Consider the following 14,723-nt stretch of genomic DNA (forward strand, 5'->3'; position numbering starts at 1 on the left):
GGTGAAGCTGTGGGAAATTTTATTTATATATACATAAATATATATATATATATGTTTATATATATATAAAATAAACCTGGGTGATGCTTTAGCGGCTATATGGACTGTTGATTCGCTATGAGATTGACAAGTGTCTGTCAGTGTTTGTGTATGCGTGTGTGTCTGTTGGTCCGTGTGTCTGTCCGTCCATGTCTGTCTGTCCGTGTCCGTCTGTCCATGTCCGTGTGTCCGTCTCTCAGTCTGTATGTCCGTGTCTGTCTGCGTGTCCGTGTCAGTCTGTCCGTGTTCGTATGTCCGTCTGTCTGTGCGTCCGTATGTCCGTGTGTCCGTATGTCCGTGTGTCCGTGTCCGTGTGCCCCTATGTCCGTGTGTCCGTGTCCGTCCAAGCTTGTCTGTCCGTGTCCGTCTGCCCGTGTCTCTCTCAGTCTCTCTGTCTGTCCGTGTCCGTCTGTCCGTGTCCCGCCGTGCTCTGCCAGGCGCAGCTGCTCCAGTGCGGCACAAGGGGACGCTGTGGCACCGCCGGCCCGAGCGGCTCCGGAGGATGCGGGGTTTGGGGGGTGCGGGAAGGGTGTGCGGAGTGCGGGGGTGCGGAGTGCGGGGAGTGCGGGAGGGGTGTGCGGAGTGCGGGGGGGTGTGGAAGGTGCAGGGGAATCGGGCAGTGCGAAGTGTGAATCGCGGGGTGCGACAGGTGCGGGGTGCGGGGTGTTCGGGGCGTGGGGAGTGCGAGGTGTGCAGAGGGTACAGGGTGTGCGGGGTGCTGGAGATCGGGGTGTGCGGACTGCGCGGTTCGGTGTGCGGGGGTGTGCTGGGGGAGCGGAGTGCGGTGTGCAAGAGCTGTGGTGTGCGGGGTGTGCGGGGTGCAGGGTGTGGGGTGTGCGGGGTGCGGTGTGCAAGAGGTGCGGTGTGCGGGGTGCAGGGTGTGGGGTGTGCGGTGTGCAGAGTGCGGGGTGTGCGGTGTGCAGGGTGTGCGGTGTGCAGAGTGCGCGGTGTGCGGTGTGCGGGGTGTGCGGTGTGCAGAGTGCGGGATGTGCGGTGTGCAGGGTGTGCGGTGTGCGCGGTGTGCGGTGTGCGGGGTGTGCGGTGTGCAGGGTGCGGGGTGTGCAGAGTGCGGGGTGTGGGCTGTGCAGAGTGCAGGGGGTGCGGGATGCTGTGTGCCCCACATACACCTTTGCTGAGCTGCTCCTCATTGTGCGGGAGAGGACGCGGTGTTCAGAGCACGCTATCAGCTCCAGGGGCTCACTGTGGTGTCCCTGGAAACGCTCCTGCACTGACAGGTGACCCCACACTGGATCCTCCCTGCTGCTGGCCAGTGTGCCAAGGCACAGCTCGTGCTGGCTCCTGGGCCGTGCTCCTGCTGGGCTGTGCTGGGTGGCTGTGCTCAGCCGGGTGGCCCAAGTGACAGCCAGTGGCTCTGGCTGCTCTCCTCAGCCCCACTTTTGTCTCCAGGCACCAGTGCCATCACCCCACACCTGCTGGTCACCCCAGCCAAGGCTCCTGCCTCCTCCCATGCACATGCAGCACTCGGTGTCCCTTCCTCCCATGTCATTCCTTTCTCCTCTACTGTGTATTCATCTGCTTAAATTGCTCCCGTATGTTGTTTTCCATTTGGGTTTCTGTCATCCTCGTCCTCTGTTTTGTCACATCATCACAGCTGGCTGTTACCCATGCCTCCTGACTGGCCACCCACCCTCCTGTTCGTATTTGGGGTCCTTTGTGCCAGTCGAAACTCTCTGGCATGTTGCTTGCTGACGCCCCGCTGGACAGTGGTCTGCCATCAAGCAATGGTCTGTCTGTCAAAGCTGACAAAAATCACCTCATTGTTTCATTCCCCAGCTCCATGGCTACCTGCCATCGCTGGCTCTGGCTGGCCTGCCCTCCAGCATGGCACGGTCTGCTGTCAGAGATGGATGGGGACAGCCTGATCACAAACACAGCAGTCTGTGACTTGAACAGTTGCTGTGTCCAGCCCCGCCAAGCAGCAGGTCCTGCCCACACTCTCACATGACACGATGCAGTTTTCAGTGCACAGCTGTGCACATTAGGACTGCGTCTGCCCCAGCCAACGAACAGTGCTGTGATAAGCACAGGGCTAGCTGACAAATCAGTAGATTAGCAGGGTTTATCCTTTTGTTAAATACAAACCTATTTGTACATAAAGGAAGTAAAAAACTGAAAGAATGAGAAATAGCTCTCGCATGGGAGTTCAGTTCTGCAGGGGTGTTCTCAGGGGTATTTTTTGCTCTGTTATGATGATGGCTGAAAACATTTTTAAAGCTGAAAGAAAAGCCTTTGTCTCAACATTGCTTTGCATTCCCAGAAGCTTCCTGATGTGCTTTTGTAGTTGTCATGGAATCTACAGAGCCCTCTGAGTCCTTTGCTTGTCCCTCAAAAAAAGTGTGGAAAGCTGGAAGGACGTTGAAATGAGATAAGGGCTAGGTTTTCAAAATGAACTTTATTTATTTAAGAACAAGAAAAGTACTATTTTTCATTTAGTCAAACCAGAGGTAACATGAAATACAGTTATCTCCTGTACTAGGAAATAAAAAAGGTCAAGACTGTTTATTTTAGAAGAGTAACAAAGTAGCTGATTAAGAGCAATGGAGCCGTGTCCTACCTCAGTGTATAGAAAGGATAATTCTCGCTAGTTTGCCTATCTGCAAAGTCAAAAAGAGGATTAAAATGCTGATTTAAAACCACACCATGCACACACGGAGCTCATCCCCTCCAGGCATGGTGCCTGCTCCTCCTCTGAGGTCCTGGGGAAACGGATACAAGCGGGATTCATTCCAGTGGCCTACAAGATTCTCTTTCAAGCCTGTAGGAGAAGGGTAATTTGTGCTGAGAGTTAAGAGCCCCTTTCCTTAAGTCTGTGACTGACATCAGAACTTTCTGCAGAAAACTGAGATTTCTCAGGTTGAAATGGTGCTCCCCTGTGCCACTGCTGATCTCTGCTTGTACTAGCATCACCCTCAGCACAAGAGGACTCAGGGCTTGACCGTTTTCAATCACATGATAAATTTGCTCTAATTCACCTCATATATTTGTTCTAATTCTGCGAAAAATACCCGGGACAAAACAACTCCACGTATTAGTGCAGACTGGGGATTTACTGTAGAGTGCAGCCCTGCAGTAAAGGCCTTGGAATTCTCGTGGAAAACAAGTTGGACCTGTGTCAGCAGTGCTCCCCTGCAGCAACAACACCCACCAGTCACGGGATTGCATTAGCAAGTGGTCAGCAAGTGCAGGGATGTGGTTATTCCCTTCTGCCTGGCTCTGGTGAGGCTGCATCTGCTATACTCTGTGCAGCTTTTAAACACACACACCCCGTCATATGGGAGGTGCTGACATTCTGCAGAGGCTCCAACACAGCCCAGGATCAGTCAGGAGGAGCATGTGCCCTATGAGGAGATGCAGTGGGAATTAGGTTGGTTTGGCTGGCAGAAGGGAAAGCTGGAGGATCTCACTGCAGAGTCACTGCTGCAAAGGGCAGGGATAAGAATTCCAATGCAAGAATTCCAAGCTTTTCCTGCAAGTGCTCAGGAACAGGACAACAGGCAGTGGTCTCATGTTGCCAACCAGGGAAATCCTTTTTCAACAAAGGCAGCACCTTATTTACCACGAGAGTGCTGCAGCTTCGGGACAGGCTGCCCAAAGAGGCTGTAGAATCTCCATCCTTGGGATTTCCAGGATGCATGTGGACAAGGCCTTGCAGTGACTTTATCCAGCTTGGAAGTTAGCCCTGCTTGGAGGAGGAGATGGGATTTCAACGCACATTTTTCACAGATTCAGCTTCACTCACTAATCTAGCAGGAAGCAAGTTGCATTCTGCAGTTTGAGGACTGATCAATTCACTGGGAAGGTTGAGAAGCATAGACCTGGTACCTAGAGAAATTTCAAAATCTAAGAATAAAATTTCTAATTAAATTCTAGTCCAATTGAAAAACTGTTTATTCTGTGTATTTTTTGTATGTATGGTTTACATATCTGGAATTTTCTTATGATTACATTATGAGGATATGTCACCATTTGTTTTAAACTTTCTTGATCATCCTAATCTGCATTCCTCAGACAGTTTCCTTTTTGGGTCACTGGAATATAAGAACCCTGCAATCTTCTCTTTCTACAGTGTTGGACAAGGTGCCACAAATTAGAACCTTCCCCACTAGTCAGAGGAGCTCACTTGATCTTCAGAAACTCTCCCTTCTGCACCCATTCTGGCCACAGGAGACTGTCTGACAAAATCCTCTGGATATTTCCTTGCTTTCAGCTCTTTTCCTGAGCACCCAAACCTGGCTAGATATTTGAAGTGAAGACTGTTGTGATTTTTTGATACCAGTACAGATCCCTGCCCCAGATACTCCCTACAGCCTTCAGACTTTTGGGCAGCTCCAGGTCCAGGTGAAGCTTGCAGGGGGGTCAGGAATAGTGACCCTACTTTTTCCCACTCACCAACTGCTGTTGGCAGAGAAATAGAGTAGCCTGGAAATACAAGAAAAGGGACTGGAGAGAACAACCTGTGGGAACTCAGAAGAATATGGGAGATGGAAGAGCCACTAGCAGAATCCTCGCTGGAAAATGGAGTGAGAGAAAGTTGGTCACAGTGAGCAGGGCTTCAGAGGCGAGTGGTGGATATGTGATGCCCACTTGAGAGACAGTTTGCTGCCAACCTGCTGTTTGGAAATGTGTGTCAGCAACAGCAGATTTTAAAGATTAAAGCTGTCAAGGCAAAACTAACGCTGAGTTTCCAAGAGTTTATGGGATTGGATCCTCATCTTCAATACTCCTCAGGATGAACATAGTTCTTGCCTAATTCTTCGAGACTTTCCTGTATGAGTCATTGTTCATGACAGAATAGCAGCTTTATACACAGATGGTTGTAGAACAGAGGCACCATTGAGAGGCAAACACTGAGACATCTATGTCCTGCAGATACCGGCACACACACACACACAGATCAACAACTTCATCCACAGAAAGCAGTCAGTCCTGCTCAGTGTGTTCAGGCAGAATCTCTACTCTTTCATGACAGAAGAAATCCCTGATGGAATTCAAGTAATGAGCAATTCATGCTGAAGAGGAAAGCTCAGTGTCAGGGAAATATCAATGTCCAAACTAGCACACCCAGAGGGAGTTTGGCCGGAGGGCTGCCTAGCTGGATTGTTCTCCTTAGCTGGCCAGAAGCCTGGTTCTCCATGAGCTCAAAAGAGAAGATCAGACGCTCTGGGATCCAGCAAGCTGTTGTAGATTATCTGGCAAGCCCAAATCATACCACTAAGATTGATACTAAGCCAAAGAGAAGGACATTTGAAAGAAAGTTTGGGTGCTTTCCTCGGAGTCCTCTTGGGATGTTTTCCTGCTTTTCCAGTGCCTCTCCATGTAATCTTGGAAAAGTCTCTTATGACCCTTCAAGTTGGTTCATGCCCACATCTCCATATGCAGGTAAATTTCAGTTTAATGGTTTGGGTTTGGACTCCAGTGCAGCTCTTAGGGGATAAAGGTCACTGAGGGTGGGTTGAGCCTATGACTGTGGGCCAGCACAAGCCTCAAACGAAACAGGCAAGGAACAGGTTCCAAAATACCATGCCTGCACTGGAAACCCTTGCTACAGAATGTTATGGACACCGAAAGTTTGCATGGACTCAAAAAAGTAACTACCCTAAATAATGGAATGATGTGATACCACCTCTAACTGGGGAAGGCACGAGCTGTCACTTGTTGGAAATGAAAAGGGTGTTTTCAGAAGTGTCTTCCTCTACCTGTCCTTTTCCCTAAACTTCTGCTGTAAGATACTGCTGGAGACAAGTCAGATCCAGAACTATTTGTGTTATGTTGTTGTCTAACACTTAGAAGCTGAGATCCAAGTAGTCACACCTTGCTTGTTATTAATACTGTAATTATATGATTTATAGACAATGCCTTTCTTCCTTTCAATGGCCTTCCCATTTAGCATGAAATAGTTAAACCCAATAACTGGGTTTATTATTTGGGTCAATAAACCCCAAAACATTAAACATTTAATGACCTAGTGTTTATAGAGCTGGAAGAAGAGAGGATAAAGCTACAGTGTCTGCTTCAACAAATATAAATGCTTAGGAACCATTGAGGTGGTCGAAAATGAGGGCCATCCTCTCTTTGTGAGCATACTGGCCACCATGCAGCGCCCTGGATGCCCCGAATGTTTAGTTTGCAGCAAGAGAAACAGCAGCAAGACAGAGGGAAACTCACATTTGAAATTCTGCAGCCATCTAATAGGAGCACACAGCTGTGAGTGAGGCTTTTCAGAGCCCCAAGAAGTCAGAGATGAACACTGAACTGCTGGAGACAAGGCTTGGCACCACTCTTTCAAACAGAGGTTTGTGACAACTGGCTGCTGCAGACACCTAACTCTGAGGCAAAGTGTCAGGGTTATGAGTCACATTTCTATGACCAATTACGTGCCTGTCATGTAACAGGGTGGGGCCTGCCCTGCCTCTCAGTAGGAAATATGTTGACTGGAAATAGGCTGATGTTATCGGAACAGTTTGTTATTCTCAGCCTGCTTCCAAGAAAGGAAGTGAATGGAAGCAGTCATCTCTCCAGGTGAATTATCCTGGCAGAAGAATCCAGTTTATTCTCATGTGAATCACCACAAGCTGTTTGTTCATGTAATATCACTGTCCATTTATAGACAGAGAATACGTTTATGTCTGACTCTAAAATAGTAGATACAGCTCTGGGCACTGCTAAGACAAGGATGACTAAACCTGCCCTGGAACATCATGAAGTTTTACTATGACCACAGCCAGGCAGGGCACTGCACATCTGATTTCATTTTCAGAGTTGATCTTGCACAAGGGGAGTTCCAAGGTCAGCAGAGACATCTGAAAAACTCCTAAAAGCAGAAATCAAAGGTAAAGCCATGCTTTTGTCCTTCAGTGCTTCTTTTAATTCATGTTTGAATCACATATTTGATCAGATGAACATGACTCACAAATCCAAGTCCTCTGCTTGGAACCTCTGAAGTCCTGGACGCCTAAATTTCCAGTTGTGATGCTCAAGAATAATCTGGTCTAGGAAATTCATTCTCTGTGAGTTGCTGACCAAAAGGAGAATTTTTTTTTGTGAGCTCCTGTATCTGTTCTGGTATTTTGGCTGTTTAAAGCACTGACAATTGCCCCTTCCACCAAAAAACAGTGCTTTTAAGCATTTTAACAACTGAAAGGATCTTCTGTGTACACACTCAGAACATTTCCTTTCCAAAAACTGAATTAATTCCTGCCAGTCATTTAGACATCACAGGTCATTTAAAGATCCAGTGCTACCTGTGGTTTCTTTTCAGTCTTCTTCTTTCCTGGTTCCTGGCCTCAGGAGACCTGGTGGTGCTGTCTCTTGAGAACAGGTATGGCCAATCAATTATTCACGTGCATCTCCAATCCACCATGGTTATAAAGCTCTCCCACACACCTATGCTAACCCATTCTCATTGTGAACTCTGCAGAATCTCTTCAGTGAAGACAGCTAGAGTAATTTAGATCTTTTTCACAGGTTAGACAGATTGTCAAATACTGCCTTAAACAAACAAAAAAAAATATTGACCATGCTTCTCCTGCAGCTGTCAGGTGTGAACTTCTTCTGGTACTCCCAAGGTGTTCTTAAGTCCCTCTTCAGGGAATCTGCCCATCTGTGCAGGACTTGTTTTAGTGGTGTCATTTTAAGGCCCAAGCACAAGCTGTGAAATCGTGGAATGAGCTCTCTCACTGACTGGATGACCATAGTGGAGGCTTTCTGCAGCATTATATGAAGTTGGTTCCTTCTCATTCACAGATAGCATTTCTTGACACTAAGACTTGTTAAAAAGTTGGCCAGGACTTAGGTCTTCACCCTAGGCTCTTTGGTGGCAGCCAGGAAGAAAAAGGTGTCCTTTCAAGATCTCACACTAACACAGAACATGTGCATGTGATACTAATTCGGAATTGGTTTCTCATTGCTAAGTGGCATACCCTGCTAGAAGAACAGATGGCAGAGTGAGTATGACAGTTGTGATGGCTCAGGAAATACAGGCAGATCTTACAGCCAGAGGGATGGTTTTGAACATTCAGTCAGACCTGCTGTGTACTGCCCAGGAAACACCTGCATGCAGCTGAGATGCTTTAGCTGAGCTGGAACAGATGGTAGGAAAAAAGGCTGAGACTGAAAGCTGACCAGTTCATCCCAGTGCCTGGCACCCCTGAAGTGGCAAATCTGCATGTTTCTGGGATGGCTTCTGTATCTCATCGTTACTTTGGCTCTGATATCTTATGCTACATAAAAAGGATGCCTATGCTCAGAAATCATTTTCCTCACACAGCAAACTCGTCCCCTTTTAATGTCCTTCACAATACAGACATTACATGATGCAGAAGCAAGCACAAGTCCAACCAAGCCTTTGGCAAGAGCTGCTCTCTGTTCAGGAAGTAAATCCACCCTGCAAGGTGAGAAGAAGGACTAGACACAACTCAAGAGAAACCAACCTGCTAATTATCTGCACAGAGAAACGAGCATTATTTATGGAACTGTTCAAGGGATATTTACCTCTAGTTACTAAAAGGCATCCTCTGACTGGAACAGAGCCCTTCTGTTTACAGACTGGACATTTGTACACATGCCAACGTCCAGTCGTAGCAACAGGCTTAGACAGAAATTTTAAAATAAAAATTAGGCAAGTGTTTGCATTTGGGCTTGCCTGCTAAGAAGCTGAAGTTTGCAATTGCTTCAGGAAGGAGACAACCCTAGGACTGAAACCTGGCTAGAGGCTTTTCCACCAAGACAGTTCATGCAAAGAAGAACAGGAGCATGCAAAAATATCAGAAAGGGAGATAGTGAGAAAAAACAAGTTGGAAGTAGAGGAAAAAAATATCAGAGAATGCGCCAAAGAAAATATGGAAGCATTCTGTCAACAAACATCAGAAAAGCAAAATTTTAACCAAAATTAATTATTTTACATGAAAGCTCAGAACTATTTGGATCTGAGTTGCAACATGGAAAAGCTGGGTTTGAATACGCTGAAGAAAAAGACAGGATTTTGTTTTGATTTCAGTTCTTGCCATCTACAAATGGCATTATTAGAGAATACTGCTGATAGATGTACCTGGATGTGTGCCATGGTATCAGGTCTGTGGGGGTTTGCCAAGCAAGGCACAGCTGGTGTGATAATACCACATAATGGATCATAGATCAGTAGTTACCAGCTTAAATACTTATCAAATTGCTTATTTTAAGCAATTTACCACAATTCAGAGAATCAAAAATAGAACTGTGAAAAGTAGGCTGCAAATTGTTGAAAGAATCCTAAGAAAAAACCCTGAAGAGCTCAGCTCCGATGAGTGCTGCCTAAATGAAGGACAGGTCCATTGAAAGTCACCTTCTGAAAGGTCTAGGAGAAAGGCTACAGACAGGCTACCTGAGTGCTCACTCAAAAAACAGGTGGTGTAAATTTCTAAAATTTCAGGAAGAGAGAGAGAAAACTTCATTAAAATGTCACATTAATTTCCCTGTACAGGCCAGGGAAACACACAGTGTCTCCTGTGATGATAGTACGTTATGGGCACAAGGGTGGTAGTTGTTCTGAACTTGCACCTCACTAGTGATTGCAAAGCAAGAACAAATCAGAAGGAAAAATGGGAGACTCTTGCTCCATGAAAAAAGATGGAAGAGAAAGAAATCTGAACCTTAGAAACAGGACAGGCCATATAGGAGGTAGTACCCATATGGGGTCTGTGAAAAGGACTGAGCTCCCAAGCAAATTGTGGAGAACTCATGGAGTGGCTCACAGAGGCAGTCAACAGAGTGAGCCTCAGAGGAGACATGGACATGTCTGCTAGGCATGTTTGGCTCCCCTCAGTCAGCAGGGTGAGAGACCCACTCATCTCAGTGTTGTCTGACCCCAGCAGCAGGTTTGTGCCCTTCCTTCCCCTCTCCATTAACTGCCTACAAATGGATGATGGGTGGCAGGCAGATCCAGCGCCTTCAGCCTCATCCCGGTCACACACATGCTGCTGTGACTCTTGCACACAGAGAAGTGAGCCTCTCTCTCTTCTCTGCATGCCACACACACCACTGATGGGTCCCACATGTGCAGGTCACCGTGCAGAGGTTGCACAAACACGGGTAAGACCCTGATGCACGCCTGTGACGCAGTGAGTCACACCAGTCACTAATTCTTACAGGTGCTCTGGGCTGAGTGTCTCACGCACAGGTGTACACGTGGCAGCTGTTGTCCCACAAGCACGCATCCAGGTCAGTCTCCTGTATGAGCAAGGCCTGCCCATTCAGGGCAGGTTACACACACACACGGCACAGGTGTGACTCTCAGCTCAGCCTCAAGGTGTGTGCTCACATCAGTCACACTCACAGGTGAGTCCCTAACACACACACAGGTGTCTCCTCCCAATACACTTTCATACAAGGTTGAGTGTCTCACACACACAGTTTTGGGAGAGTCTCATACACAAACACACAGGTACTTATCCCATAAGCACACCAGATGTAGCACAGTCACTCAGCTGTGCATGCCCTGCCTTTCAGGTGAATGCACATGTGAAGACCTCAAGTACTCTGTGGGCAAATCTCATGCTCCCTTGCAAGTGGAGGGGGTCAGGCAGCTGACCCTGAAGTGAGTCACATGTATTTGTACCTGGGTTTCACATACACACAGCCACACCTGTGCTTGTACACATACAGGCAGGTGTATGTTACATATGTGCAGCAAGTCAGGCGTGCATACCTGGACAGAGACACACACACACGTTCATACACACCAAAATACAGGGCTGGCAAAGAGAAAAGTCAGGACTTCCATACACAGACAGAGGTGACTTATCCAGACAAACACACAAGCCACACACTCGCTGCAGAGTGAGGCAGACAGGCACACCAAGAGCAGGCTGTGCACAAAGTGGGTACTCATAAACAAAACACAGGCTGGTGATTCACACACACACACATATGTACAAGCGTCACCCAGATGAGAGTGTTGCACAAACAGACAGGGCATCTCTCACATACACAAGAGGTGTTGAACAGACCAAAGTGCCACACAAAGGTGCCTCACACGTGCAATTCACACACGTGCTACAGTCAGACACACACATGAAGCAAGGTGTGCACTCAGACAAGTGTTGCAGAGATACATGCACTTGAGGATGTGCCACACATGCTTCATCTGTGCTTAAGCGTGTCACATAATGTCTTTCAGGCAAAATGGATCTCACACCCTTGGTTGCGTGTAACAAATGCACACCCAGTGCCCCAGACACACAGAGATGTCTCACACTCACGCAGACACGAGTCTCTCCAAATGCAGGCACGGTGTCTCGGACACAGAGGGTCACACATGTAGGTGTTAGACATGCACGGTGCTTCACCCACCATCTCACAGACACACAGGTGTTGCACACACACACAGGTGACAAACACAGTGTCTCGCACACTCAGTGTCTCACCTGGTGCCTTTCACGGACACACACGGGTGTCCCGTTGTCACAAACAGGGTGACTCTCATATACAGGGCTGCCTCTCACCGACCTACACGTGGGCATCACTAATGCACCCACGGGGTGACACAGCGTCTGTCCCCCCACACGCGGTGTCCCTCACACACAGACACACACACAGAGGGGCATCAAGGACACAGAGCATCCCTCGGAACAGCGTCTGTCACACACACACAGAGGGGTGTAGAGCACACAGAGCATCCCTCGGAACAGTGTCACACACAGAGGGGTGTAGAGCACACAGGCATCACACAGAACGTCCCTCGGAACAGTGTCTGTCACACGCACACAGAGAGGTGTAGAGCACACAGGCATCATCACACCGAGCGTCCCTCGGAACAGTGTCTGTCACACACACACAGAGGGGTGTCGAGCACACCGAGCGTCCCTCGGAACAGTGTCTGTCACACACAGACACGCAGCCGGTGTTCCCCGTGCACTCGCACACGCGGTGTCCCCCCGCCTTGCCTCTCAGGGTCACTCACACACGGTCCCTCTCGCCGTCCGGCCGACACGAGCGCCACACGCGCAGCCCACCCCGCGCACCCGCACGGCCTCTCCTCCCGCCGCTTCCTCCCCCTCTCCCGCTCTCCCCCTCCTCTCACCACTCCTCCTCCCGCTCTCCCCCTCCTCCCCTCGCCCTCCCCGTCCCGCCTCTCCCGCCCCACCCCGAGCCGGCGGTGCCCGTGGGCGCCCGGCGCCGGGGCTGCTCGGCTCCCGCTGCCCGCGCTGCCCGCGCCTGGCGCCCGCCGCGGCCCCGGCCCGGAGCGGGGCCCCCTCAGCGCAGCGGGGCGGGCGGGGAGCGGCGGCGGCTGCGGCCAGGAGGGATGTCGGGGACCCGCTGCCAAGCGTTGTACCCCTTCTCCGGGGAGCGGCACCGGCAGGGGCTGCGCTTCGCGGCGGGAGAGCTGATCACGGTGCTGCAGGTGCCAGACGGCGGCTGGTGGGAAGGGCAGAAGGAGGACGGGCTGCGAGGCTGGTTCCCGGCCAGCTACGTCCAGCTGCTGGAGGTAGGACCGGGGCCGGGGCCGGGGCCGGGGCCGCGCCGAGCGGGGGGCGGGAGGGGCCGGCCCGGGGATGTTCCGCGGGGGCACCGGCGGTCCCGGGGGGGACACGGGGCCGTCGCGGCGCTGCTGGTGGGGACCCCCCTCGGCATCGCTGTGCCCCTGCCCCGGGCAATGCCCCGGCACCCCGGGCTGAGGCTGCCGGGTGCTGTAGGAATCCGCTTGCCCTGCCTCGCCCCGGCGGCCAGAGCCTTTGGTGCTTGTAGTTGTAACCATGGAGCGGCAGAGCTCAGGTGCGTGACGAGCTGCGGAGTGCTCCGGACGCTTGGGTTTTCACAGTCGCTGAACAGCAGCAGAAGTCAGTGTCTGCGGTGATGCAGCCCTTGTCAGTCACTCACGAGGGCCAGATGCTGGACAAGTTCCGCTCCATCCTCTCTCCCTCACCCCCTCCCACTCCCTGTCATTTCCTTTCCCTGAACGTGTCATGGCTTTATGTTGTGGACGAGGTAATTCAGGTACAGAATCATGGAATCACAGAATAGTTTGGGTTGGAAGGGACCTTAAAGATCATCCCATTACACCCATTCTGCCATGAGCAGGGACATCTTCCACTAGACCAGGTTACTCCAAGTCCCATTCAACCTGATCTTGGACACTTCCAGGGATGGAGAAGCCACAAGTTTTCTGGGCATCCTGTGCCAGGACCTCACCACCCTCACAAAGGAGAGTTTTTTCCTAATACCTAATGTAAATCTGCCCTTCTTCAGCTTGAAGCCATTCCCCCATGCCCCTGTCCAAAGTCCCTCTCCAGTACTTGTGGGTACTGGATGATTCTCTTGAGTTCTCCCTGGAGCCTTCTCCTTCTTGCAGCAGCTCCCCAGCTAGCTGCAGACACCTCACTGCCATACCTGTGCCATGGCTCAGGGAGCCCCAGCAGGGTTAAGGCTGGTTGTGCAGACCCAAAGGCCATGGACCTTCTGTCAGGATGCTGAGAAGTTCTGTCAGCTTCAATCATTTTCAGGGCCCTGACAGCTGGGGTGACAGTTGGATTCCCACCTGGGGACTGCTTGTGCCTGAATGTGTTTATTGCTTCCAGTCCGTGCAAACAAGACACAATGTGAGGGTAAAAAATATGTCCTTGAAGAGAGCCTTCACAATCTCTGCATGTGAATTCTGAAATATCTTGTGCACTAAAGCAAGAACTTGCCATGACCCCATCAGTCTTCTCCTCACTGGCCATGCCCTGTTCTCATTTGGAGCTTACACTGAGGCTGTGGGCATGGCAATGGTCCCTGAGAGCATCTCCCTGCCGTGACTGGGCTGCAGCCATTCGCAGCCTGTTGCTCAGGTCAGCCTCTGTTTTTCCTCCACCCTAAGGGGAATCAGCCAGCCTGCTTTGCTTATGTGCAAGGCAGGCAATGCCCATCCCAGGTTTTCCATGCACACCCTCCAGGGAACCCAGAGAGGCAGGAAGCAGAGTCCTGAGCAAAACTTGTGCTGCATGTAGGGCAGTGTTCTGTGAGGCAAAGATTCTGTGCAAAAGGACATTTTGCCCACAGATCTGGTGCTGCCTTTTCATTTCTCTTGTCCAAATAAATTTTAAAAATCTATGATGTTTCCATTGACCTCCTGTTTCTTATTTTTACCTGGAAAGACAGGAAAGTCAAAGCAAGAGTTGCCCACGTAGTGCTACAAGAGTGAGGCCGCGGACTTTCCTGTGAAACTGACACACTTGGGATTTCTTCTGTTAGTTTTAAAATGTTGGAGTCCTATTGTTTGTCAGTTTTGTCACCTACAAGATCTTTTATTGAGATGTGTGAATGTTTGTGGTTTCACAAATTGCTAAATGTTTACATATCTAGGAATTTAGGAATCGTTTGAGGAAAAATGTGTCATGAGATGTGAAAGATTCTGCTCAGCAAAGGCAGTGGGGAATTGCTTCAAAATACCGTAACTTCGCTTTCCTCTCATCTCCTTCTCAGAAACTCTCCTTTAAGTCTGAGGAAGTTCCACTGTGTTTGGATCAGTGCCCACAGCCCCACAGATGTGCCTTTCTGACCCTTGGCTCGTGTACCACTGACAGCTTTGATGGAGACTGCTTGTCCACACCGCCTGGCCCCCTTTGCCCTCTCTTGGGCAAACCTTCAGAAAGAAGGCAAGAAAAATGGCAAGGGCTGCGTGTGTTCGCTCTGGCATGTTTTTTCCTTTT

The 14,723-nt window shown here is 49.9% G+C and overlaps 1 protein-coding gene across 3 annotated transcripts in view; it reads left to right on the forward strand.

Moving 5' to 3' along the window:
• Window positions 1-12,337: 12,337 nt before the first annotated feature.
• Window positions 12,338-14,723, forward strand: part of GAS7 (growth arrest specific 7) — a gene marked incomplete at its 5' end in the record, with an annotated part of 77,690 nt that continues 75,304 nt past the window's right edge. For all 3 annotated transcript variants that reach the window (XM_082293968.1, XM_082293970.1, XM_082293969.1), the window contains one exon: window positions 12,338-12,520. In XM_082293968.1, coding sequence (XP_082150094.1) covers window positions 12,338-12,520 — 183 coding nt within the window. The remainder of the gene's footprint in view (window positions 12,521-14,723) is intronic.

The sequence above is a fragment of the Coloeus monedula genome, assembly GCF_965178545.1.
Source record: "Coloeus monedula genome assembly, chromosome: 19".
NCBI lineage: Eukaryota > Metazoa > Chordata > Aves > Passeriformes > Corvidae > Coloeus > Coloeus monedula.